We start from the raw sequence: 25,338 nt of genomic DNA, 5'->3' as shown, positions 1-25,338 counted from the left end.
TTTAACAGCTGGACACACATTTTTTTTAGTATTTGGAACTCAAACAGGAGTAAATGGTATATTTGTTGACCTATGTTCACCAGTGGGTTGATCTTGGCCTGACTGCTTCCAGCAGCAGCAGCTCATCAACTATCAGCCCTTCCCACATTCACCTGCACAGGGCGCACCTGATGCCGCTGTGGTCCAGCAGCTCCCTCTCGCTGCCACTCGCAACCCCGCTTCTCATGGACGAAGCAGGAAAAATTAATTTTCCTTCATAGCGCTTCATAGTTAGTACAATACACTTTCTGAGTTGTTCTGTACTTAATTTTAACATCAACAGGTTTATTAATTAGCATGATAAGGGCCTCCACACAGGTCCTGTTTACCTGCTCTTGAGAACGGGCATTCTCGTGTGAAAAATAGTTTTTTAGCCGATACTGACAGTTCCTAAATGAATGTGTGTTTAATCACATTATCACACAGCAAACCTGGATGTATTCCAACATAGGAATACTGTACACGCTGCACAGAGAGGGGGAGGAACGAGGTGTTAAAAGGGGGCCCATCAGCTCATTTTTGCTCCGGGCACTCTTGCAGATGAATCCGGCCATGGCGTTCCACCTGAGAGTCCCAAAGAACCCTGCAGACTCACAGGTAGTCCAGAATGACTTGGGAGTGTGGACAGTAACTTCAGTTAGGCCCTGATGTCTTGTCCTTCACCATTTTCCTGGATGCAAGGAAAATGTGGCCATGATGGGAGGCTTCTTCAGAGAGATGCTGTGTTGCAGTCACTTTTTCTAAAATAAACCGCTGTGGCTGGTGGATGTGCTAATGAAAAAAACAAAATGCCTTCAGGATGTGGGTTTTACCCACTGTCCTATGCACCACAGCTCCAATGTACAGGCACAGGTCTGAGTTTGGTCTATCTAGTTTCTCCACAACATTTCATTGATCTCACAAGCTGGGATGTTACACAATGTGGCCCCCTTTCCAGTACTTTGTTTGGTTATTACACTACAGCATCACCATTCACTATAATGAAATGACTCATGACTCATCTGAGACACATGCAGAAACAGATACATAACAACACTCCATTATAACGTTCCCCAAATTAATCTAAAAAACAAGGCTCTCTGGAGAATTTTATTTATACAATCCATGCTGGGAAGTTTGCTAACAATCAACAACTTGATTTACAGTTAGTCAAAACGTGCATTGTGTAAGTTATGAAATGGTTCTAAAACTAAGGAACACAAGTTAACAAACGTTCTCACTTTGTGCTGAATCATAGCTAAAGGTTTTATGTTATGAGGACTCTTTCACTTTTGTTGAAGTCTGAGGACTGGCTTTGTTAGTTGCTACAACAAACATTTTTACTCTACATGCTGATAATTTCTATTTCTAAGTTCGAACAACTTGTAATCATTATTTATGTCAAAGAATATAAGTTGGCCTTTTTACAGTGGAGTACATTAGTCCCTGTAAGTTTCAACACATCCATCACAGTAGCATCTTGACCTGTTCTTGGCACCTCAGTGAAACTTATAATTACATATAGCTGCTGGCAAACTGCAATAAAACAGATAAAAATGAGAAAAATGTCTGATGAGAAAATAGCGTTCGAAATTCCACAAATTCACCAAGATCTCAAATATTAAGGTATCTGTTTTATACTAATTCTTGTGGACTCAAATCTGATGACTGCAGAGATAAAGTATTTCTGATTCTGATTCTGATTGATGGACTTTATTGGGCAACAGCGCAAAGGCTTAAAGAACAAGCACAACTCACACTAACAGAGCAAGCTAACTGGCAGTCTTTTTAAGGGAGCGTGGCTGGAAATGAAGGGCATCTGTCCTCATTCAGAAACTCCCAGAAAGTTTGTTGATTCATTCATCGACATCCTCAAATTCATAATGTGCATAATCAGGAGAGCAGAGATCATTTCTGCAGTTCAGTGACTTCCATAGAAACGTAGACTCCCTGTAGGCGTGACAGGCAAGGTACAATTAAAGGCTCGGCTCGTTGGCATGCGCTACTCTACAGGTAGAGTTCAGGAGTGAGGTCAGAGCATGAAGAAACTTCTAGTACGGAGGATACGAGGGGAATACGTGAAGGGGCGCTCTCAGTTTGGGAGAGGAGCAGGAGTTGGTGGTGAACGTGGAGGATGGTGAGGAGGAATAAACGTCTCTGATGCACAGCTCTTGTAGAAGGAATAGTCTGCACGGCCCTCGATCCGCTCCTGGTAGATCTGATAGTCTGTGAAGTCCAACAGGGCCTGGACAAAACCACAAAGAAAATGTGTTGTATCAGAATATAATACATCACCAAACCTCGATTAAAAAAATACCATTGCACTCAGAGTCAATTGTAGGATTATTTACATTCAGAAGAGTTCCAGACCTTGAAATATTTGAGGTCTTTCATTTCATGAAAATAGTTTACACCTCAGATATTATTCTGATAGATACATCGATACATGACATTCCTGTTTTCACTTAATGACTTTGACAGACTTGATCATTTCTAACGCACATTAAAAAATCTGATTAACTGAAAATGCATGGCTAGACACTGAGACTCTACCAAATATCTCATACTGCTGTGCATCACACTGATTACTACCTTGAGTGCAAAGCCTGGTTGGAGGAAGAAGAGCTCTTTCTGGTAGATGAAGTTCAGCATCACAGTCCTTTTTTTCTCCATATAGTGCAGGTTCATGTTGACGGCTGGGTGCTCTTCCTGCACACAACACAATTTACGTCACATGATGCCGTAAATGTGCCTTACCACCAACCCTCATTTCACATGAGACGCTCCCTCTGGCAACCACTGGTTTGTAGGTGGTGGCTTCAACAATCACAAGGCTGAACCTTTCAATGTGAACACTAATGGGGGGGGGGGGTCACAACACATAAAAAGCTGAGTGAGAAACTTTGCTGCAGGGTTTATAGTGACATGAGGTTACCCAAAGCAACCAGGAAATAGAAAACAACAGGGTTAAAGTTTAGGAAAAATAAAGCTACTTGGTGCTAGTTTTCATTGAATTTTGTAACTAGTAACCCTTTATACATACTGAGAAAACTGGGGCTGCAGGTTGCATGGGGTTGAATTGACAAAGACTGTAGGCGGGAGTTGGAGCTGCATCCTACTAGATGGCTGATAGGAGCTATAAGTGAATGTGGAGGCTGAGGCATAATATATCTGGCAGGAGTAACTGCTGCCACCAAGTGTCGGGACTGCTGTTTGCAGCTATCTGCCAGAATGGGCAGGGGGGTGATGGGGCTACGGATTACTGATAGAGGCTGCAGGATATGCCTGGGGACAGAGGTGGCTACGGTAGGCTGGATCTTTAGCTACCTAAAAAAGGTGGAGGTTATAGTGGAGGGCAGAAGAGGTTGTAGCTGGAGGTTTGGGCTGCATCTGCTGCCAGAATCTGAAGGTGGAGACGAGAGGTTGCTGGCAAAGGCTGAAGGAAGCAGCTGGAGGAGACTGAAGGTGGAGGTTTGGGCCGCAGCTGTCTGTTAGAACATGAAGGCGGAGGCGACAGTAGCTGTTTGCTGACAAAGAATGTAGGTGAAGGTTCGGGCTGCTGATGTCTGGCAGAATCTTCAGGTGGAGGTGGCAGTGCAAGTTGCTGGCAGAAGCTGTAGGTGGAGGTTCAGGCTGCAGCTTTCTGCTAGAATCTGGAGGTGGAGACCGCGGTGGGAGGTTGCTGGCAAATGCTGCAGGCAGGAGCTGGAGGAGGCTGTAGGTGGAGGTTTGGCCTGTAGATGACTGCCAGAATCTGCAGGTGGAGGCAAGCATCTGCAGGTTTCTGGCAGAGGCTGTAGGTGGAGTTTTGGCCTTCAGCTCTCTGTCACAATCTGCAGGTGAAGGCGGACGCTGCAGGTTGGTGGCAGAGGCTATAGGTGGAGGTTTGCAATTCAGCTGTCTGCCAGAATCTGCAGGTGGAGATGCAGGTTGCTGGTAGAGGCTGTAGGTGGAGACGGACGCTGCAGGTGTCTTGCAGAGCCTGTAGGTGTTGCTGTGGGCAGCCGCTGTCTGCCAGAATCTGCAGGTGGAGGTGGAAGCTGCAGGTTTCTGGCAGAGGCTGTAGGTTGAGGTTCGGGCTTCAACTATTTGCCACAATCTACAGGTGGAGGTGGACGCTGCAGGTTGCTGGTAGAGGCTGTAGGTGGAGGTACGGCCTTCAGCTGTCTGCCACAATCTGCAGGTGGAGGTGGAGGTGCAGGTTGTATGGATGGATGGAACGGGGCACTTCAGAGGCTGTGGGTGGAGATATGTATGTAGCTGTCATCCAGAACCTGCAGGTGGAGGCGGGTGCAGCAGTTGGGTGGTAAAAGCTGCTGGCAGAGGGTGGAGGCAGAGGTTGGAAGAAACAGAAATCATAATGATACATACTTGCCAACCGTTTACCACAGTGTATTAACACTTTGGTCAAGCCAATCATAAGCTAATCAGGTACTTAACAGTGATGAGGGAGGTGCAGCCAGAAAACAATAGGCCTGATTACTGTGCCATCAGGGAAACAAAAGAAGGTCAGTTTCAGGTGAAACTAGGCAGGGTAAACAGCAGACACTCAGGAAGACTCCTCCCTGAGGGCAGGGCCTAAGCAACACAGAGTATCTTAAATTTCTGAGTTATCAGACCATTTTCACAATTGAGAATGACTTCCGGATGGGAGCCGAAACGTCTTGATTCTGAATACAGTGTCCAGATGACTACGACTGAAACCTTTTCTACGATGGAACACTCCTGGACGAATGAGGGACTACACCGTCTTGATACATACAATGAAAAAGCTTGTATGTGGAAAAACTGAGTGATAGTTTTTTCCCCCGTGTTTGAAAGAGTCATGATTATTGACACAAACGTACCTCAGCATATCATCTGCCACTTCATGGTAGATTTGCTGGTAATCTTCCACTGAGCGGTTGCGGATTTTCAGAGGTTCCGTCATGCTGCAGCGGAGCAGTGGGGGGCTGGGGGCCACATTTGAGACGACTGGCAGGTCAGCAGGTGGGTTGGTGGACTGAGGCCTTGGGACCAGATTCAACAGCCCTGGAATGTCAGCAGCTGGGGTGGAGGGCTGAGGAGTGGGAACCCAATTCAGCACCTCTGGGTGTTCAGGAGCAGGTTTGGAAGGACGGGCCACTGAGGTCCGCTTCCTCTTCTGGGGAAGGTTGCCAGTACAAGCAGAGTGCTGCCGCTTTGGGTTTAAATTCGGCACCTGGGGAAGGTCAGCAACACACCAGTGGATGTCAGGCTCCAGTAAACTTACTTAATAACGCACTTTTAGAATCTCACAAGAGAAAAATCTACATCAGATGCACTGCAGAGGACTACTTTGTCAAATTAAAAGACCCTTCACAGATTCTGTCCATTTTATAGGGTTTTAGAGATACAACCTTTATTTTATTTTTCACCTGGCTGCAAGGAGAATTTAAATTTAAGGACAGTAAAAATGAACTTGAAGTAGAAATTGAAAACTGAAGTTGTCACAAAGTGAGGCTGTAAATTGGTTAAAAAAACAGGAAAGTTACTGTAATGTAAATGAGTCCAATAAGCAGTGCAATAGGCCTGTGCAGTAGGCCTAGACTATGGCCAAAACATTCAGTATTGAAAATATAGTCCGCTGTGTGTTTTCCATTTTGTAAAACTGTCTGATTCTCTAGTTGTTAAAGATTACGCTGTGAACAATTTGGGACATAAACCTTTTTTTTTTCTGACCTGGCTGCCCCTGCAGCACGGACACTTGCTGTAGGCTCCAGGCTTCCACGCACTCTGTGCCCAGCGTCCAGAGGTTCTCCTCGCCCTCTGTTTGTCATGGTCTCGGATGGGCACATCACACTGCGACAATACGCACACGTTAGAATGAGGCTTTACAAGTACAGTAAATGTAACAAAGGGCTCAGAATAATGTGAATTTCACAATTTCCTGCAAAAAAAAAAAAAAGTTTAACTTCTCTTAGAAAACGACATTACTTTTCACCAACATATATTTTGTTGTTCCCTAAAATTTCCCCATAGACGGGGCCAGATTAACCTGCCGGGGGGGAAATAGCAGCTGGGCCCTTACTAACCCCAGTGTGTACAGTTGTTCTGTGGTAGAATTCCGGCTCCAGATTTACTGTGGTAACCTGAATAAATATATTGATTTAGGAATATGCAACATGTAAGCATAAATTTGAAATAATGACTTAAAACAGGATTTTGACATAGGGGTCCTCTTCTGGGACGGGGCCTCAAGGTCAGGTAATAAAGCAGGACCCCCCTTAAGGCCTTTATCATGTCAGTAAGTATTGTGCTTTACTGCTACACATCCCCCCCAGGAAGAAAAACATTCAATGAAATAACAAACCACTATGTTGCCACAAACTGTATGAGAATACTGCCACATATCTGCTGGGTATCATATAGGTATAGTAGTTCAGACTACTTGTGGCTAACTTGCACTTACATTCACAACATCACTGTGTATCCCAGCTGGGAGCTTGCTGATTTAAATTTGTGATTTTAATTATTTATTGGATATATAAAAACATGACATTATTATTATTGAATTATTTTATGCGCATTGGTTGGTCTTTGTTTTAATGAATAGATGAATTGATCCGGTACAGTCCAGTTCTGATCCTGATCCTGCAATTTATTATTATTTTCCCTTCAGTATATTCTCTGCACCATGGGAGCCTGAGTGCTTCTGCCAGAGCCTACTGGCAAAACATCAGTCACGTTTAAGGGTTCTGAAAGTCTCTAAAACACACAGAAAACACCGAAGACTTTCAACGTGATGAAATCTCACATTTCCCATGCTGGAAGTTTGCTCTGTACGTCTTCGGTCCTCGTCAGGACGGAAGAAGTCCTCAGTAGAAGCGGTCATCTGGAAGAAATCGTCGAGTGAAACTTGTGAAAATCTTTTCTTGGCCGTTAGAGGTTTTGTTTATGTTTAAATGACGATCTTACATAAAGTGATGCACCTGGAGACAAAACATAGCAACCACGGAAGCCTTCACGTCCATTTCGTACACAGCTGTTTTTACAGTCGCACCTCTGTAATCTAAAGTTTCTCCATATGAAGAAATGTTTGTGAAATGTAAATCACCTTTCATGTAGGCTGTGTTGCATTTGGGCTCTTTCACTTTGCTCTACAATTTCACACATATTGCAGATTAAAATGCTCATCAAAATACAATCTACCAATAGGCTCGCACCACTGAGCGGCAGTAGGGTTTATGCAGAGACGTCAATGTTCGTTCCCTGCGACCGTTTATATGCAGGCTAGTATTCTTTCCTTTGAGTTTATGAAATACCTGAAGTCATCACGCAGCAGCGGGATCGATACGCGCGTCTCCAAACTGAGACGCTGCGCGCATTTTTACGCACGTGGCACAGCACCGGGTAACTTCATTCATTATTAAATCTCCTGACGTGGCAACAGGTCCGGTGAGGAGCCAACGGAACTGGCCTGCAGTGCTTTCTGCACATCAGACAGGTGTGCTGCTGCGCAGATTCCAGCCGTCCTCGGGGTGAGTCCAGCTCCATCGGAGCGGTCGGAGCATCTTTCTTTTCGGCTAAATTCAAACACCATACCCTCTGGAGGATTCAAATGTTTGTTTCCGTCCTGACAAGTTCATGATTACAGGGAGTTTTCAGTTTCACTGCTCAAATGCAAAGTCTCACGGTATTTGCAGCGATGGCATTATTGTGCGCACCATCCATTTCCATATAGCCTACTAAACGTACTCTCTCTTATCCGTAAAGAAAACAACAACACGTTATGACAACAGTAATGATGAAACCAAATATTACTGTACCATAAGTGGTGTAGTTGTCTCATGTCACAGATCATTCCCTACAGACAGCAATTTTAGTGTTTCGTTAAACCGAAATTCAAGTAAAAAAAGAGCCAAACTGATTTATCTCTAAACACAAAAAGTGATGAACTTACAAACCAAATTCTAAACTTTAAATCACCTTATATCGGAGTCAATGCAAGACGTGTTTGCAAACATTTCTCCTCATTTGAACATTGCGACATAATTACCAGTTCCTCCACCACCACTGCCACGGGAAAAGGGAAATGCATGGGGGGAAATGGAAAAGGAAATGCTATTTCTTGTCATTTGATTTCTGTCAGAATGTTCCAATGGAATGAATGTCTGTTGCAGTAAACTGAGGCTCACACTGATGTTATGTTGCCCATCAGCTGACTGTATGTTAGGTGATTAAAATTACAAGTGACTGAACGAAGGTTTGGTTTCTTGAAGGAAGAAACAACAACTTTGTGGTCGATACAGAACAGAAAAACCTCCCCCTGAACATTTGCTGTCATCAAAATTTCAGTTTCTAGCCACAATAAGGCTCAAATAAATGATAGATATCTGGGTATTTATGTATTTTATCTGAAAGGACTTCGCCAACAGATTATTTTCGTCAGAACAATCATTTAGATCACCATCCTTTAATACATGCCATAAGATTTGTACAGACAAGTAGGCTTACAAACATTATTTCAGTGAAAGTTATTAAGCATAGGTGTAGGCTGTTTTTCCACTAAGGCAAAATGCAGAATTGTATGAAATCAGGTGAGCATCCTGCGGTCTTGCCAATAAAATAAATTTGACAGAGAGAGAGAGAGCTTTTAACTAAATTTAAAAAAAAACTAAAAAATCTAATAAAAGTAGACCAAAATGGTTCAAATAAATCACAAATGGCAAAAATTTGACACATTTTCAGATCAAATCAAAGTTCAATATTTACACGGAGGGGAAAAATGGACATTTATAACCTATAAAAGCAACAACATATGTCACTTCGTGTCGCCGACTGCAAGGCAGGAAAGTTGAGTTTCTTCAAAACGTGCCACTACTTCCTATTTCTTTACTTGACATCAGCCCATATTTAAATGCAATGCTCATTTGTCATAGGGCAAGTATTAACTTTTTAATTTCTGAAATACTTTGTTATTGTCTTTTCTTCTGTACGTACAGCAGAAAACACACATAAGCTCTGTCATTTATTTCATTCAAAGCAGGCAGAGCTCTCAAACTGCTGGCTTAGAGTACTGAGATCTTTTTTACTCCGTAGTTTAAGCTTGTATGAGTCCCATAGCCCTCTATAGAAATCACGTGGGAGTGAGATGTTCCTCTTTATTCCCTAATTATATACAAAACACCTGGAACACCTGGAGCCAGATGTGTTAGTCCAGGAGTACTGGTTGGTTTCTGGGTGTGAGGGGAAAAAATGAAGCTACCTTGTATAGTCTGCTGTGTGCACTACTTGATGGGAACATGGAGGCAGCAGGTACATAAACATGCACAGAGGGTGGGAAGTGGGGGTGACCCACCGGGGGCCCAGCAGTAAACTTTTGCCCCGGGGCCCTCAACAGGTTAACCCTGCCACGACTGCGTGTGTTTTTATACAGATCTTGTGAAAAAGATAAGATCTCTCTGGAAATTAGTATATCTTAGAGAAATGGAGCAAAGTGGAAATTCTGCCCAAGCCTTTCCTGATATTAATGACGTTTCCTTTCCTGCAGGGTGTCGTAGCAGTCCTCCACCACCTGACGGCGCAGCAGGATAAAACATGTCAGGGAGAGAATCGGAAATAGGGAGTCGAATAAGGAAAACAGAGTAAAAACAGAAGATGATTGTGGACCTCAGTGAGAGCAGATGCACGCCTTGATGAAGGATTTTAGTGGAAGAACCCTTTAATGACTTACTAATATTTATATCTGCAGACCTGATGGCTTATTGTAGAGTTCGACCCTTAACAATGACCTACTTACTTCCACTTTCTGATAAGCCAGACGCCTTTTTAACAGCTGACATTCTGAGTTGTCATAGTAGGAAAAGCGCAGGTGTCATTGATAACATTAACCATGGCTGCGGTGGATTCCTGCGTTGTAAGTGTCCCGGTAAACCACGACAGTGTGATAGTGAGCCATCATTCATTATTTACACATCAAAATGTCTTCTGTGAAAAAAGGCCTATCACGTCTGTTGTTATGTTACAGATAGATTTTTTTTGGTTTGGATGCTCTGCAGCTGATTTTCAGCAGGTGAGCGATTGAACTGTTCCTGATGAATGAGGCAAAACAACGAAGCAAGTTCTGCTGCAGAAAGTTATATCATCATATCAGCCATATCAAACCTTGTCCTTAGTACCTTATTACTGATATATAAGGCATATGAATGATTTGTAACCATTAATGAAGCTATTAGTTAACAAATGTAGAACCTCTGCCTTGTGAAACAGCTGTACCATTGTTTATCTGTCGTCTAGCTCTGAATCATTTTCAGGTTTATCTGCATCACCGTTGCAATCTGAAGGTAGCACACACTTGGTGTAAAATAGGTTCAGGTGGGTAGCTGGTTAGGAAGGTGTGTCTGTCTCTGTGGGGGTGTCGGTCAGGCCACTGGGAGTCAGTAACTTGGTATTTGTAGTAGTGGGTTCAAGGATATGAGTCTATGTCTGTTTGTGTGTGTGTGTGTGTGCAGTTCATTCAGTCAAACCTGCAGCTGACTGGTATATGAAGAGCTGTGCAAAACAAAATCCTAATCACACACAAGCTCGTGTACTCTACAGTGAGTTTAGAATGGCCTTACATTGCATACAATTCAATTCAGTTCAATTCAGAGGCTTTCAAAGGGCTTTATTGGCATGAAAGTTTCAAGAAGAAGATGTTGTTTCGCGTGAGAGTTTTTACACTGAAACCTGCAATTGTTTACATCCATGTTTGTCGGCTTGCGGTCTTCTTCCGGAATCCAAAATCGGGTTTGGACCCCCTTGTTTCTTCTCCAGAGTGACCAGGAGGACAGCCAAAGAGTGTGTCTTTGTGTCTGCAGTGTGCACTCTAGAGGAAAGAAGTATTTTTGCTGATATTTAGGTGTCTTCAGCCATGGGAATGTATATGAAATTGACACACTGTGTATGTTTATGCAGTCAGTGGTCTCAACACACTCATACATTCATATTTACAGGTAGGCTGACATGCTGCTTTAACTTAAACACAAAATTAGATTATGTTAAAGGAGGTGAAACCTCACTTTCATGATTGTTATTTAAATCCTTGAATGAGGAGGGATTTTCTTTTTTAGAAACGAAGAAGCAATTGTTTTGTTGCTCCTTTCCCATGTTCATTGTGTATGTAGTCCAATCAATCTTTCATATTTAAATATTTGTTCATATTTATGTCACATATGAATATGTAACACGTATACCCGCCCACCTGCCTTTAATAATCAATGGGCCGGGAGTTGGCGTCCCTTTAAACCGTACACAGAAGCACGGTGGGGGCTGAGTTCGCCACTGTGCCCGCTTCCGCACGAGCGCTATTGGCCGCCACCGCGATGTGGGCGGGACACGACGCTCTGACTCAGCTCTGAGTCACCGCACGACATGTCTGTCACACACTGCCTGCTGCTGCTGCGTTCATGGACTGTGGGAACAAATTTCTGTTTTAAACTCATGCCAAATACAGATCCATACGGGAAGGGACATAAGTCACACAATAACCCAAATATTCTCAGCATGTCAATAATTACAGGGAATTTCAGCAGGGGCAACCTATATGCGTATGTCTATCTATTATAGCGTACTATATGTATAGTTAAGTTATTAGCCTACGTTTTGTTTTATATTGTCAAAATAATTGTTTCATTTTCCTACACCCGGTGATAAAAGTAAAATTAGCCATCCATTGCTTAAAGCCTTCATTTTAAGCTAGGCTAATATTTCAACACGTGAAAGCTGACATTAGCCCTATAGCCTCTTTAAATTGTAGCTAAACTACCCGAAAGCTAAGGTAAACTGTAATTTTTAATCGTATTTAGCATCTAAAATCTAAACTGAGCCGAATTTGTATGAGTTATTGACCACCTACGGCCAGAGCAGTAGGTTGTTCTTATTTACTATCTGCCTCGTGATACAGAAATGCAGCACCAGACTGGCTGTTCTTACATGACTTCGCATTGGCCGCGGTCTGTGACATTGGAGACGTTGGACTGAGCCTGTACATGGTCCATCAGTTTTTAGGTAAAATAGAAATTACATATCTCAGCAGTAGCGGAGTGAGCTTTCTTCCGTAACAAAACACCTCGAAAGCCATTTCTTTCAAATCTATTTTTCTACTTTAGCACCGTGCTGGACGGATCTGCCATAGAGGGTAAGTGTCTCAAACTGCATCTTGAACTCTTGTATGGTGTATTGGTGTCTGGTGCTGTTGGTTGTGATCGTAAGTTATGTTTCTCTGTACCTCGCTATCTGTACGTGGAATTGTATGCGTCCGCGTGTTGCCTCCTTATTTAAGCACCTTTAACATTTTCAGAAAGTAGCTCTTGGTATGGTAAACGTATATGTACGTGTCCAATGAATGGGCAAGTACTCTTGCCTGTCTACATCAGTCAACGCTTTCACAAGAGAAAAAGCGCAGCGTGGAATTCCCGTTACGCACCCTTGTATCGCGCGTGGACAGTGTACTGCCAAACTGCACTGGAAAATGTGTTGTTTATTGGATCATGCTTATTGTTTAAAGCTGATATGCGATAGAACAAGGCTTCCGATATACTTATAATTATTATAAATAATTAATTCAAGCTGCTCTTCAAATCGGCATACATCTGTCACACCAAATATGACGTATTATCATAAAATATATAGATTTTGGAAATGGTGCCCCTTGTACCGACATTCTTCTTCTGCTGAAAGAGACTGGGACTGCGTGACCAACAGGGTGAATCAGTGCTTAAAGTAAAATGTGTATGTTCAGCAAAGTATGTGTATGCCGAATTAAGTAACGGATTGTAAAGATCAACATAGCCTATATTTTCTTCTATGTTCCGTGAGATACAGTTACTTCCCCGTAACGCAAGATCAATAACTTCCTAGATTTTTCAGGGAGTCCAGTTTGAAAAGGTTTTCAGAAGAGTGAAAGCATAACCTGTCGGGTTCGGATAAACTGGCCGTGGTCTCTTGTCTCTCGGAGGAAAGCAGCGCGCCTTTGCCGCTGTTCTGCTGCTGCCTGCGTTATATAACCAAGTTGTCGTTAAGCTCACACACACACACACACACACACACACACACACACACACACACACACCATAACTGACTGACAGACACATCCTGATCTGCTGCTGCGCTGCTCCAGTGCAGCACAGCGTTCCCTACTTGGGCTTGATCCACACATTGGTGTAAAACGGCTGTGGTTGTGTGTGTGTGTGTGTGTGTGTGTGTGTGTGTGTGTGTGTGTGTACTTGGAGGAGGGCGTGTAGTGTCATCAAGTTCAAACTGTAGGGGGAAAAAAATTGTATAATTGTGAGATTATTCTTTTGATGAGAAGTGTATTTTTTAATTACTACTAATACTATTATCATTATTATTATTAGTAGTAGTAGTATTACTATTCGTACTATTATTTAAGGCTCACAGGAAGCTTAGACACTTATGCTTAATGTTTGCACATGTGCAAAGAGTAGGCTATACATAAGTATCTGTTGTAATGCTGTCGCAGTGTTTCTATATGGGTTTAATAGTGTTGCCATACTTATATATTTTTTGTTTTCTTTGGGATCATGTCAGCAGTCCAATAATGTCCCCATAGAGGTTTATTCTGTTAGTTGTACTCACACAGTGGTGGAAAGTTCACTACATTTCAGAGGGGAATATTGTACTTTTTCCCCACTGAATTTATTTGACAGCTATAATTGCAACTTATTTTTCAGATTAAGATTTACATAATTACACAATACATACAAAAATACAACCCCCCTTGACGTGTTTCAGATGCCTGACATGGTAGCAGTTCCACCAAAGAGACATTTCCCCTCTAAACTTCTCAGACGGTCTCTTTAAAATAACTGTTCAAGGCCCATAGACGTAAAAGTATCCAATATTTTACGAAAAAGCAAAGATTAGAGAAATGGCCAAAAAATAAATACCAATTTGTGTAGCAGAAGTTTGTTTTTCCTTCTTCCCTACCCCCTTTGTGAGATGAAACTACCAAACAGTGTATAAAGTAGTTCAACCAGATACAACAGTAAAATGCTACATGAGCGCCAATGCATCAATATTAACAACAACTATTAATACTGTCATATATAATAATATATCAGTCACAGGAGCCATTTTTTTTCTGCATAATGATCAGTACTATTACTTTTGATATTTAGCTAATAATACTTCTGTACTTTTACTTAAGTAGCATTTTGAATGCATACATTGTGGTATTGGTACCTTTACTCAGGCACGTCTGAATACTTCTTCCTCCGCTGTACTCATGATGACTTTATAGGGCTTGAGATGTGGTCACCTTTTCTTCTTTGGTAGTAGCAGTGTAAGATTTTCTGTTGTAGCTTCAATTGGGTGCCCTTATACGGATATTTTCATAGCATCCATCTAAAATTTGTGTTAAGATAACTGTACTTTCTGTATGGGTCACTCCGTCTGGCCCGAGTCTGAGTGAATCGTTTGCCGTCAAATGGCCACGGGAGCTGCCGGAACTTTGTCAACGGGATTACACAAGCAACCAGGCTTCTAATTTAGCAGCTAATCCAGATTAAGGTGCCGTGGTTTGTCTGTGTTCCCGGCCTGGGGCTCAGACGCTGTGGCCCGTCTGGCACACAGAATCAGCAGCCATCCAGCGCTCACTGTCTGAACACTGGGATGATACATTCAGGACCCTGAGCTATGGTCAGGTCCCTACAGTACATCTGAAATCGCTTAAATCTAAGATGAACAGAGTAAACTGGAGTCGGCCTGTCACAATAATTACTTTATCGACGTATCGAGGTCAGCAAAAAAGATAGAGGTCATGTCCATACAGTATATAGTAGGATTTTGCCCGTTGCGTTTACATGCGTGTTTATTTGTACGTATAAGAATGCCACCAACATTTTAGCAAACGTGATGCCAGAATAAGGTTTTCCCTACATTATAAGACTTGGGCGCAGAGCCTGAGTGTTTCTTTTTTCACAGTGCCTAAGCCAACTGAACAGAAAAAAACCGACGCTAAGTGCGAGACACGTTTTGCTGTCATTTCTGGTGGCGCTGCTTCTGTCCTCTCGTCGTCTGCTCTCTGTGTCTGAGGTTCACCGTGGGCGGGGCTCAGGCAGCTTAAAAGGTCATTGCTCTTCGAAACGGTGTACTTGCAATATTAAGCTATTATATTATCATTATATCAGTGGTCTAAAATGACAATAATATCATTTATCGCATTTTCTTTCTGGGAGAATATTATCGTCCAACAAAAGTAGTTATCGTGACAGGCCTAAACCTGAGACTGACGCCTGTCCACATTTAATAAACTGGTCAGTAGAAACCCTAGCTCACCTTCTACCTTTGAGGGAATGTTGTGGTTAAATGCAGCTATGGTGAATTTTTTTTTGTGTGTGTTTGATTTCCAGATAGAAGTGACGCATGACGGGTGAGTTTGTTCTCACCTGACCAACTGAAATTAATACTCTGGAGTTCAGATAAACCACTCCGCAAATGAGGTGTGACTGCAGGTGGAAATCTTAATGAGACACCTTAATAAGCGCCTGACCGTCTCAAACTTTCTGAGCCCGAAGGTGAACCTGTGGCTGCAGACAGCTGTCTCTGGTGGGAAGAAGAATCCGGCACTTTCTCTATCTCCTATTGTGTCTAAATGTAGCACTTGAAGCAGTTAAGCATATTTGATGAAGCTGATGTACTTGCATGACTCTTGGTTGTATCCACACGGTTGAATGCACTTATTGTAAGTCACTTCGGATAAAATGTAAATAAATGGAATGGAATGTTATCTTCTATGGTGAAAATGTTGTATTTATGTGTCATATAGGGAGATATATAAAGTTTACCAACTTCAGAATAGCACTCTGTGTAAGATCAGGGACAGGTGTTATATTTCTAAGTTTGAAACCACTAACTGCTGGTTAGTGTTTCTGTTTTTTCTGACCTTCTCCTTTTAATGCATTTGGCATTCAGTATGGAGAATCTGACAGAGAGACTGAAAGAGACAGAGAGAGAGAGAGAGAGAGAGAGGCAGAGAGCTCTGTGAACTATAAATAGACAGTGGGAGAGTGGTTGTGATGATAGCATCACCACACAATAATCCCTCAGTAGGACTGGCATTGCTCCACTGCACTACACCAGCACTATCAGTGAACAGGTATCCCCTCCAAATTCCCCTATAAGTGTGTGTGTGTGTCTGTGTGTAGATGCTGTATTAAGCTTGTTAATATGGACCTGTGGGTAAACGGGCATGTTTCACTCTGGCCTGAACAGTCTAAGTTCAGAATAATCCTTTTAAATTTGTAGTGTAGGGCTTACTGGTCGCTCAGACAGCGGGCGGAGGTGCTGCTCATGTTCCTGCAATGTTGTGGGCTTTAGCTGCCATTTGTTGAACGTCATGCTGGACCCTCACTGTGGCTCCCATTAGCTATCACGCGCCAACAAAATATTGACTGTCATCAGTTTCAGCCCCCAGACATATTGCTTTCGACTTGGAGAAAACTTGTGTGGGCTGTAAGCTCCGATTGCAGTGTTACAGATGAAAAGGCATTGATGAAGATGCTCTTGGAAAGCTTGTTGTTGCAGTGTCAGAACTGACCATTCGCTAACCCCGGTCCCCCTTACTGTTGCGCCTGTCGAGCTTACTGTTCTCATACGGCACATAAACAGTTTACAGTGTTAATGCTAGCAGATTTACCACTCTAAATTCAAAGTCATTTTCAAATCAATGGCAGATTATATCAGCTGTAGCTAATTAAACTAACAATAGCCCCAAGTATAGGTTAAAAACCCCATCTCCGGCTGACTTTTAAATGTTTCCAGTGGACCCGTTTTAAAACAAGAATCTTGTGAAAGGGTCTAAACGTGCACTTGTGCTAAAAGACTGAGGCTAAAGCTAACAGGTCCTAAAAGTCATCATCCTCACCAGCTGATGATCCATGTAGAAAACCTGTTTGGCTGCTCAGCTTATATACTTTTTCGTATTTTCACTTTTAACGTTACAAGAGAAAAGGCTTTTACGATGAGAACTAACGGCAGTAGGCTCCAACTGGGCCATCCCCCCCTTGTTAAAAATGAACAAATCGCCTACTGACTAAACGTATCGCTGTCTTTGTGATGTGGCTGAGAATGTAAACTTTCCCAAAATCCAATAAAGAGCGGGACAGAGATGCTAACGTTAGCCTGAACTCATAGCATCCAGGGACCGGCTTCCACACAGTGGACGAGGCTTTTTAAAATGTAACCTGTAACCCCACTAGCTAATGTAATTAGTTAATGATATGCTAACTCCTGAGCTTGGAAGTAATGCTACGTTAGTATTGTAGGCAGTACGCTAATTAGCTGGACATGCTAACAATTACAGCTTACATTACTGCAGATAAACACACAGTTTAATCCATGCCTTACACTTTTGCTCCTGTGTTTTTGGTTTTGGAAAGGCAAACAGACAACACCCTCCAAACTCAAATTCAAACCGCTCTCACTACACCGCCGCAACGTGGAGAAATCGAAAAAAGCTTGACAGGCCTAGTGCCTAGATACGGTTGCTAAGTGGGACGGGTTTAGCGTATGATCAGTTGTCTCAAAGACCGATAGGGCTTCAGTTTTTTTTTTTTTTTTATTTTGTAGGAAAAATTGGAAACCTTGGTTACTTCGAATAGACAGCCAGTCAAAAACCACAAGATGTTCATTGATCAGTAGGAACATAACAGACGACTCGTCATGTTGTGGCAACTCTTTCATCAAAGCTGTGTATTTGCTTCGCCGAGTTTCGCCGTTTTTGACTAATGAAGTCATACGTCAGCAATGGATGTGAAAGGTCTTTATGACACTGAAGTGTACAATTTATATTTTGTAGGACTACAGTAGCATTTACGTCTTATCAGTAATTAGGCATGGGACGATAATGAAAATTTCATGTCACGATTATCCTGGCCAAATTAATTGCGATTCGCGATGTTATCCCAATAACCATCAAAAAAATGCTTAAAACTCTTAAAATGGCACCATAACATACTAGAATCACTTTACCTTACATTTTGCATTACAGATAGGACACATCTTTTTAGTGAAAAACAAACAATCAAACAATCTTAAATAAGGTCATCATTAATCATAAGGTCCCCCTGCATAAATAAAGGATAAATAAATAATAATAAAAAATAGCAACATTGTGTGAGTCTGTTCTTTCTTAGATGATAATTCCTGTATTTTTTAAATCAGGCTCTATTTTTCACTTCTCTACCATGATATCAAATAGTACATACAACAATTTCATCAATTGCATCAGTATATATAATTTACCCCTGACTGAAGAAATACAGTAATTATCCAACTAATAGTCCAACTGGAATTGGCTTTGTTCTTTTAAAGTCACTCATGTCATGTGAGGATGTCCACGACTATCCCGATAATGGAAATTTAACTCAATCAACTTATCTTGAGTGTTTTTTATCCTGATCCGCGATAAAATCGTACATCGTCCCATCCCTATCAGTAATGCTTATTTAAGGGGAGGTGAAGGTGCAAAGATGGGACATGCAAGTTTAGTTTGCCCCATTACTTGTCAATCCACCATCACAATAGGCGATCTAGTGTGTGTATGAGTGTGTGTGTGTGTGTGTGGCAGCTCTACGTTCTCAGTGCCTTTACTTTGAGCAGAGTGTTCACCATCGCCCCACCCCTTCAGGCACTGACCTCCTTTTCATTATTCACACAAGCAGCACCTACCTCGCTTCTTTCTCTTTCTCTGTCTCACATAGCGATTGTGTGTGTGTGTGTGTGTGTATCACCTCATCCAGCTTTACTTAAAAGATCAACTATGAGGCATTATGAGGAGAAACTGAGGGGAACACAGGACATTTTCACATCATTACATGAATGCCAGTCTTTCTTGTCTTTTGAGATCTTGTTGGAAATGATTCGGAAGGCGAACTGGAACAGATAGTCACTGGCAGCCATTATGATAACTTCATGTTAAACAAAATATGCTGTAATGTGGCACAATGTGGAAAAATTTAAATTATAATGTGTATTTAAATTTTTTTTTTTAGAATACCTAAAATTAGGCATGGAAGTCCATTCTTGACCTTGGACATAGTAGTTTGACAAATAATTCCAACTCAAGGTCCATTTACTAGCTTTTTCCAGAGCTTTTATCCGTATCACACGGTCTTCATCAGCGGATGAAGTTTGCCCAGGTGTGAGCAGGATCTGTTAGCATGCAAGCTCAGAAGCTAATTTCATCCATATCATTGTCAGGACTTCTCGCTTGTGTTGATTTAAAAATGTCAGTGATATGGTTGAAAGCTCTGAAAAAAGCTAGTAAGTAGAACTTGAGTTGGTATTGTTTTGTTAAATGATTAGAATAGTTTTAGATATTTTGTTTTTATTTTTAATTATAAAACACGTGTAAAACTGTGTAACAGCCCACAAGCTGGTCAGTTTTAATTCTTATTTTATATTCTTTTTGTTTCACCATTTATTGAGATTAAAGATTTAGATTTTAAAACTGTGTTTTACAGTAAAAGGTGCTTTAAATAAAAATGTTGTTAAAATGATTCCTTTTAGCTCCTTGGTCAGGCCTCATAATATAAGCATGATTCATTACAACATTATACTTGTTGTTTTCCACAGTGCTTACAGTATGTTTATGATGTGCATCACAATGCACTTAGTATATAATGACTATGGAAGTATTGTGCTGCATTCAGAGGTCCAGAGGAGACAAGACTAAACAAGTATAGCTCTGAGGAACATATACTGTACATGCAGAACGCACACACACACAAAGCACACATGAACAGGGGGATCGAATGTCAGAAGAGCAGCGTTTGCAGAGCAGGCCTCTTAACGAGAGCGAAAAGTATGAATAATAGATAAGCCTAATAGATAAGCCTGCATTCAGAGAGAGGCTAAATAGATAGATAGATAGATAGATAGATAGATAGATAGATAGATAGATAGATAGATAGATAGATAGATAGATAGATAGATAGATAGATAGATAGATAGATAGATAGATAGATAGATAGATAGATAGATAGATACCCTTTCAATTGGCTGGAGTTGTCATAGTTCCCTGCTAAGGTCCCATGATAACATCTGAGCTTTCTCCATGACAAGTAAGCACACCTCATCTTCTGAGGTAGACCATGAGACCATGCGGTTGAAAGGTCTGGAAAAAGCTAGTGGACCTTGAGTGAAGATTTTTTTTTTGTTTGTTTGTTTTTTGTTTTTTTTTTGGTCAAATTAGTATTTCCAAGGTCATTGAATAAACATTAAAAATATGGAATTACACGTGGGAAATCTAGCTTACATGACAGTAATTCATTTTTCAGGTTTGAACACAGAGTCTAAATGAATTGTTAAGGTGGGCACTTTTGCAGCGCGTGTTGTGAACATAACATCCTCTGAAAAGACACACACACACACACACACACACACAGATGTTGAGTTGTTGGGATGTTATTATGTTACCTCCCTCAGCACAGTGACTCATTGCTCCACTACCTGTATAGTAGTCCATGTTACATCATGTACTCTGTTGGAATACCCCCTCCCACGTACTCTTCCTCCCACTCTGTAAGTGTGCATGCGACAGTGAGAATATGCTGTTCAATGCTTAACACGATGTTGTAAACTCACTGAGCAGTTCGATGTTATACGTTAGAGTCATCGTGCTGCAGGAATACCAGCGTGTTTCTTGAGTTCAACAACGTGTGTATTTTAATGTCACTCCCAGTCTTCAGATGTGATGAACATCTGGACTGCTGCATGTTAAGGTGGTGGGAGCCAGGAGAAAGGAGTACGCCGCTCGTCAAGACTAAGCGGCTGCAGCCACAGGAGCACACGGTGGCGTTTTCAGCTGAATGCTCATGTCAGCATGCCAACACGTGTACAGTGACAGTGCTACTCTGCTGATATTTAGCCGGTGTAATGCTTGCTCATCATCTTAGTTAAGCATGTCGGCATTCTAGCATCTGCTAATTGGCGCTAAACGCTCAAATTTTAACCAGATGATGGCACTAGGTGAAAAAAAAAAAAATCCCAAAAGTTATGTCCCCCTCACTTTTCAAACCGTTGTTTTTGTTCAACCACTTGATTTGTCATCTTCCTGTCAAGCTGCCATCAATCAAAGATAAGGCAGTGAAGGACAACATTATCCTCTAATGACACTAAATAAGTAAGTAAGTTTGTTGGACTACCATTATTTCATGAAAGCATGATAACCCATGTCATCATAATGTGTTATTTAATAGATTGATGTAAATGTATTTAAATGCAGGAAGCATTCACATAGATTCTGTTGTGATTTTACACACACACACACACACACACACACACACACACCCCCATCTTTGGTGGGAGCAGCATTCCGCAGCACTGTGGGTAAAACAAAATCCAAGGCATTTTTGTAAAAAAATGTTTTCAAAAAAAGGTAGAAAAGACAAGTCTAAGTCAATTATTTACTGTCATTGCTGTAGCTGGGTAGCTTCTAGTGTTGCTTAAATGTACTTATTGGAGAATTTTCGGAGTACTTTGTACTTTTCTTGCAATAAGTTCATCTTGCAGTTTCCAGCGCCTCTAGCTCTGCATTACGCAAAGCTTGTGCACAAAGCTTGTCTGTCTTTAGGACATTTTGTTACTCATTCAATCCCTGTCTGTAGAGGTGTTTGCTAATATATTATCTGTATTGTTTACTGAGATACTGAAAGTGTATTGCTTGCTTAAATAGCAGACACTGATAATGTATACTGATATGGTGTACTTATATAAAAGCGTGTACAAAGTCTATATTCAGGACAGTCTGTACTCCCACTAGCCTGTACAGTATTTCAGTGTAACTAACACAGTGTTGCATTAGGGACTGTAGTGACCACGCTGAAAAAAAATCAGCCATGGCAAATGTTGAATGGGTGAGGGAGTGTATACAGGCCAGCCCTGATATTGGGATATTTGGCTTGCAGCCACTGTATGATTATGGCATAATGATTATATACTTTGTTATACAGTGCTGTGTCAGCTTGGCAGCCATTCAAGTGGCTGATATCTGTGTCAATGGCGCAGAGTAGCATTTGGGGTGATTACTGTTTGGGTCTCTGACTGAATGATGATGTGTGTAACACCATAATTTGGGCTTTGTGTGGAAGCAAGTCGTGTGTGTGTGTGTGTGTGTGTTTGGGATGGCAAATTCACACATCATTCCATGTTGCACACAGCTGGTCACGCATGCACATATAGTACACAGTTAAACAGTTAAAATGCACGAGACTGTAGGAAAAAGTGGCTTCATTCTGCTTTTTGTTGCATTGCTCCCTCAAAGGCAGACTGTGCATTGCAGTGGATCCCCCAAGAGGTCTCAAGAAAAATCTGGGACTGGTGCTGGGACGGTTTGCAGGGCCAGACTGGGCTGCCTCTGAGGGATGTGGTTAAGATGGTTGTAGATTGGGACTGGGACATACGGTTTTGGACTGGGCTGAGCTGGACCAGGCAACACTGGCTTTGCTTTGAACCAAACTAAACCAGACCACTCTGGACTAGCCCGAGCTCAGGTGGACTGGACGGGGCTCAACTGGTCTAGTCTGGAGGTAGACTGATGTTTGAGCAGCGTGTTTAGACAGGATCGGACCAGATGAGTCTGGACTCAATTCACTTCAGATCATTTCCCCCCAATTTTCCATCCTATTTGCTGTTATGGTTCCCGAAGCCTGCAGAAGTGGCTCGCATTCTCAGGTTTTCCACATTGTGTTGTTTCCAGAAAATCTCACTCCATTTCATGCAGTTTGGGCTGAAAAAGCTTGGGAGCAAACCATTTTTCTTACAGGTTTGGTTTGGCTCACAATCACCATGCCGAAGGAGAAAGTTAAACTAAATATTTAGTAGTCCGGTTTGGTTTTTTCCACTCCAGTCATTGCCTTGCTCTGACTGTTTTCCCTCGGATTTTATGAAGATGAAATTTATTCACTTGCACAATAGCTGCTCCATTTTAGTCCTTCTGCTAGAGCTGTCTCCTAAAATCAGCTGCTGTGGATCTCTGTGTTTGTGTGTTCATGCCTTGGACATTACAGCAACAAATGAAAAGAGGATATAGAAACAACAAAATATAGAATCAATAAGACTATAGCAATGCATTGACATCCATGTGTTAGTGATAGACCGATTAATCGGGCCGATTATCTGGCATTTTGAGATAATCGGTTGACCGATGCCTGTGCTCACGAGGCCGATGAACAAAAAAACATCTGCAGACACATCGACACATCTGCAGGCAGCTTTGTCAGTGTGGCTGCTGTGGAACGACGTTAGCACTCCCCGTTGGGAGTTTTGGGAAGGTGGTGAAAAAGTTATTTTCGAGCCCTTTACTATAACTCTCATGCATCCTGCTGTAAACGTTTGCCTAAATGTCCTCGGTCACCATCGTCTTTTCTAAATGTTAACACGTTTCTCCCATCCTAAATGACAACAAATCTAATCTAAAACTGTTACTGGCTAGCATTAAATATATATTATGTTATAATGTGTAGAATAATGCAGTTGAATGATACTGTACTGTCACATTCTGAAATCTACAATGTCTTTTTCTATTTCATTAATTAATAAAAATTCCATCGAAAACCACATGTTACTGGCTAAGATAACCATGTATATTAGATTGTAATGTACATGGAATAGTGGAATTATACATTTTCTTTGTTTTGATATCGGCATTATATATCGGCCGCCCTGCTCTCTAAATATCGGCATCGGCCATTGAGAAACCAATATCGGTCGACCACTACCATGTATGATAAAACTGTCTAGATGTGGCCTGTAACATGTCTTGACTTTTTTAATGCTTTGTACAGGATGTGCAGATTCACATGTGAAATACAGTATATTCATGCTAGTTGTGTTCCATTTTATGGCTGACAAAGCCCCAGACGCGGTTGCTGTCTTGTTGTTTGCGACTGCACTGGGGTAAGAGAGATGATTTGTCAAGCTACTGCTTTCAAGGTCAAGAACAAACTTTTATGTTTTCGGACCTTTTCGCTCGCATCTCGCAGTCTTCATTCAGCAAATGGGACTGGCTCAAACTCAGGTGTCGTTATGTGAACTAAAGCCCCCATTATACTTTCCGCATCTGTATGGCTGTTCCGTGTGACGTAAACTTTGTCATGTACCCGCATCAGATTGCAGCCCAAAATGTATGACTGCGCAAACTGTACACGCGGACTGTGCGGTCAGTGTATGCAAACACTCAATGTGCTATACAGAACCGTGTTCTCTGTCTTCCTCCGCTTTTGGACTACATCCAGCCCCTAGGCGTGGAACTTCTGTCATATGAAAACAGGTGTTTGTATAAGTCTCTCGTTCAAAGATGGTCTCTGAAGTCAGACGTGAATGTCCTCCTTGATCTTTCTCCAGCTGTCCACTGATTCCTAGTTGATGAACTTTGACCTCTTCCCAGTTAATGCTGTGACTGGTTTTGGTCAGGGGGTGTCGTGTCGTGTCTTTAGGGTGTACCAACAGAGTGCACCAGAAGGTGGGCCACTGGGGGCCCAAAGGCTCCAGATTCACTAAGTAGCAATTAGTTTGTGATAAGTTAATTAACAGCAAATTAGTTTGTTAACACTGTGTGCACCACTAAAGCACGTTATAAACTGAAATGATGGGGGCCTTAATCTTGAGGACTCCCACTTAAAATCTAGTTTTAAGGCCTTTATTATTTCTTATTATTTCAGTTTATATTGTGCTTAAATGGTGCATGTTACGAAATAAATTTGTGCTTAATACATACACAGAGTGGCAGAAGGGTTGTGGGGGGTCAATAGGGGCCTACAGCACCTTTTTACCCCAGAGCCCCTTAGTGTGTTAATCCAGCCCTGATCATTTAACAATTAAGTGTCACTGAGCTTTCTGGTCATTTATTGAAAAATGGATGATGGAAATGTTCAGATTTCTCAGTAACTTTTATGTTGACACAGTATACTGTGTCGGTTGTATCGTACCCTCTTTCAGCTATTTCATTATCACCACCCAATTTTTCTGCGGCCTGTCAAAAGCATTCTTCAGAATGAATACAGAATTTAAAATAACAATCGAGCTCTGTTCCGATGCTCAGTTGCAGTTTTTATGTATGTACTGTATTGAATGTGTGTGTGTGTGTGTGAGCACCGTAAACACAAACAGCGCATTTACCCTTCACTTTGTGGCGACTTCGTTTTTGGACCAACACATGTTCATCTGTTTTCCCCCCCAAATATTTTTTTTTTGTGCAGAGCAGAGTGTGGACAAAGGACTGGGTGTCTGGAGAGGGTGCTGGGGAGGGGAGAAGGGGATGATGGGTGATGGGTGGGGGACTGGAGGAAGGGATGA

The 25,338-nt window shown here is 41.8% G+C and overlaps 2 protein-coding genes across 6 annotated transcripts in view; one reads left to right on the top strand and one right to left on the bottom strand.

The window, feature by feature from the left end:
* Nucleotides 1–1,115: 1,115 nt before the first annotated feature.
* Nucleotides 1,116–7,082, bottom strand: LOC122884916. Of its 4 annotated transcripts, none has more exons than XM_044215424.1 (7): nucleotides 6,969–7,082; nucleotides 6,794–6,871; nucleotides 5,719–5,838; nucleotides 4,866–5,218; nucleotides 4,459–4,500; nucleotides 2,611–4,331; nucleotides 1,116–2,263 (listed from the first exon to the last, which is right to left on the bottom strand). In XM_044215424.1, exons 1-6 carry the CDS (start codon nucleotides 7,008–7,010, stop codon nucleotides 4,178–4,180), a joined length of 789 nt encoding a protein of 262 aa, XP_044071359.1. In that variant the 5' UTR covers nucleotides 7,011–7,082; the 3' UTR covers nucleotides 1,116–2,263; nucleotides 2,611–4,177. The 4 variants fall into 4 exon arrangements, with proteins under 4 accessions (XP_044071359.1, XP_044071361.1, XP_044071362.1 ...); XM_044215425.1 differs by lacking the exon at nucleotides 1,116–2,263 and having other exon boundaries at nucleotides 2,612–2,727; nucleotides 3,062–4,331; XM_044215426.1 differs by lacking the exon at nucleotides 4,459–4,500 and having other exon boundaries at nucleotides 6,969–7,079.
* Nucleotides 7,083–11,713: 4,631 nt separating this feature from the next.
* sertad2b (SERTA domain containing 2b) overlaps nucleotides 11,714–25,338 on the top strand; it is a 43,340-nt gene continuing 29,715 nt past the window's right edge. For both annotated transcript variants that reach the window (XM_044214341.1, XM_044214340.1), the window contains exon 1: nucleotides 11,714–12,157. The gene's annotated coding sequence lies outside the window, so the exon portion shown is untranslated. The remainder of the gene's footprint in view (nucleotides 12,158–25,338) is intronic.

Source organism: Siniperca chuatsi, linkage group LG11, assembly GCF_020085105.1.
Source record: "Siniperca chuatsi isolate FFG_IHB_CAS linkage group LG11, ASM2008510v1, whole genome shotgun sequence".
In the NCBI taxonomy this organism is placed as follows: domain Eukaryota; kingdom Metazoa; phylum Chordata; class Actinopteri; order Centrarchiformes; family Sinipercidae; genus Siniperca; species Siniperca chuatsi.
Note: the sequence above shows the minus strand (reverse complement) of the source record. Positions and strands in the feature narration are given on the sequence as shown.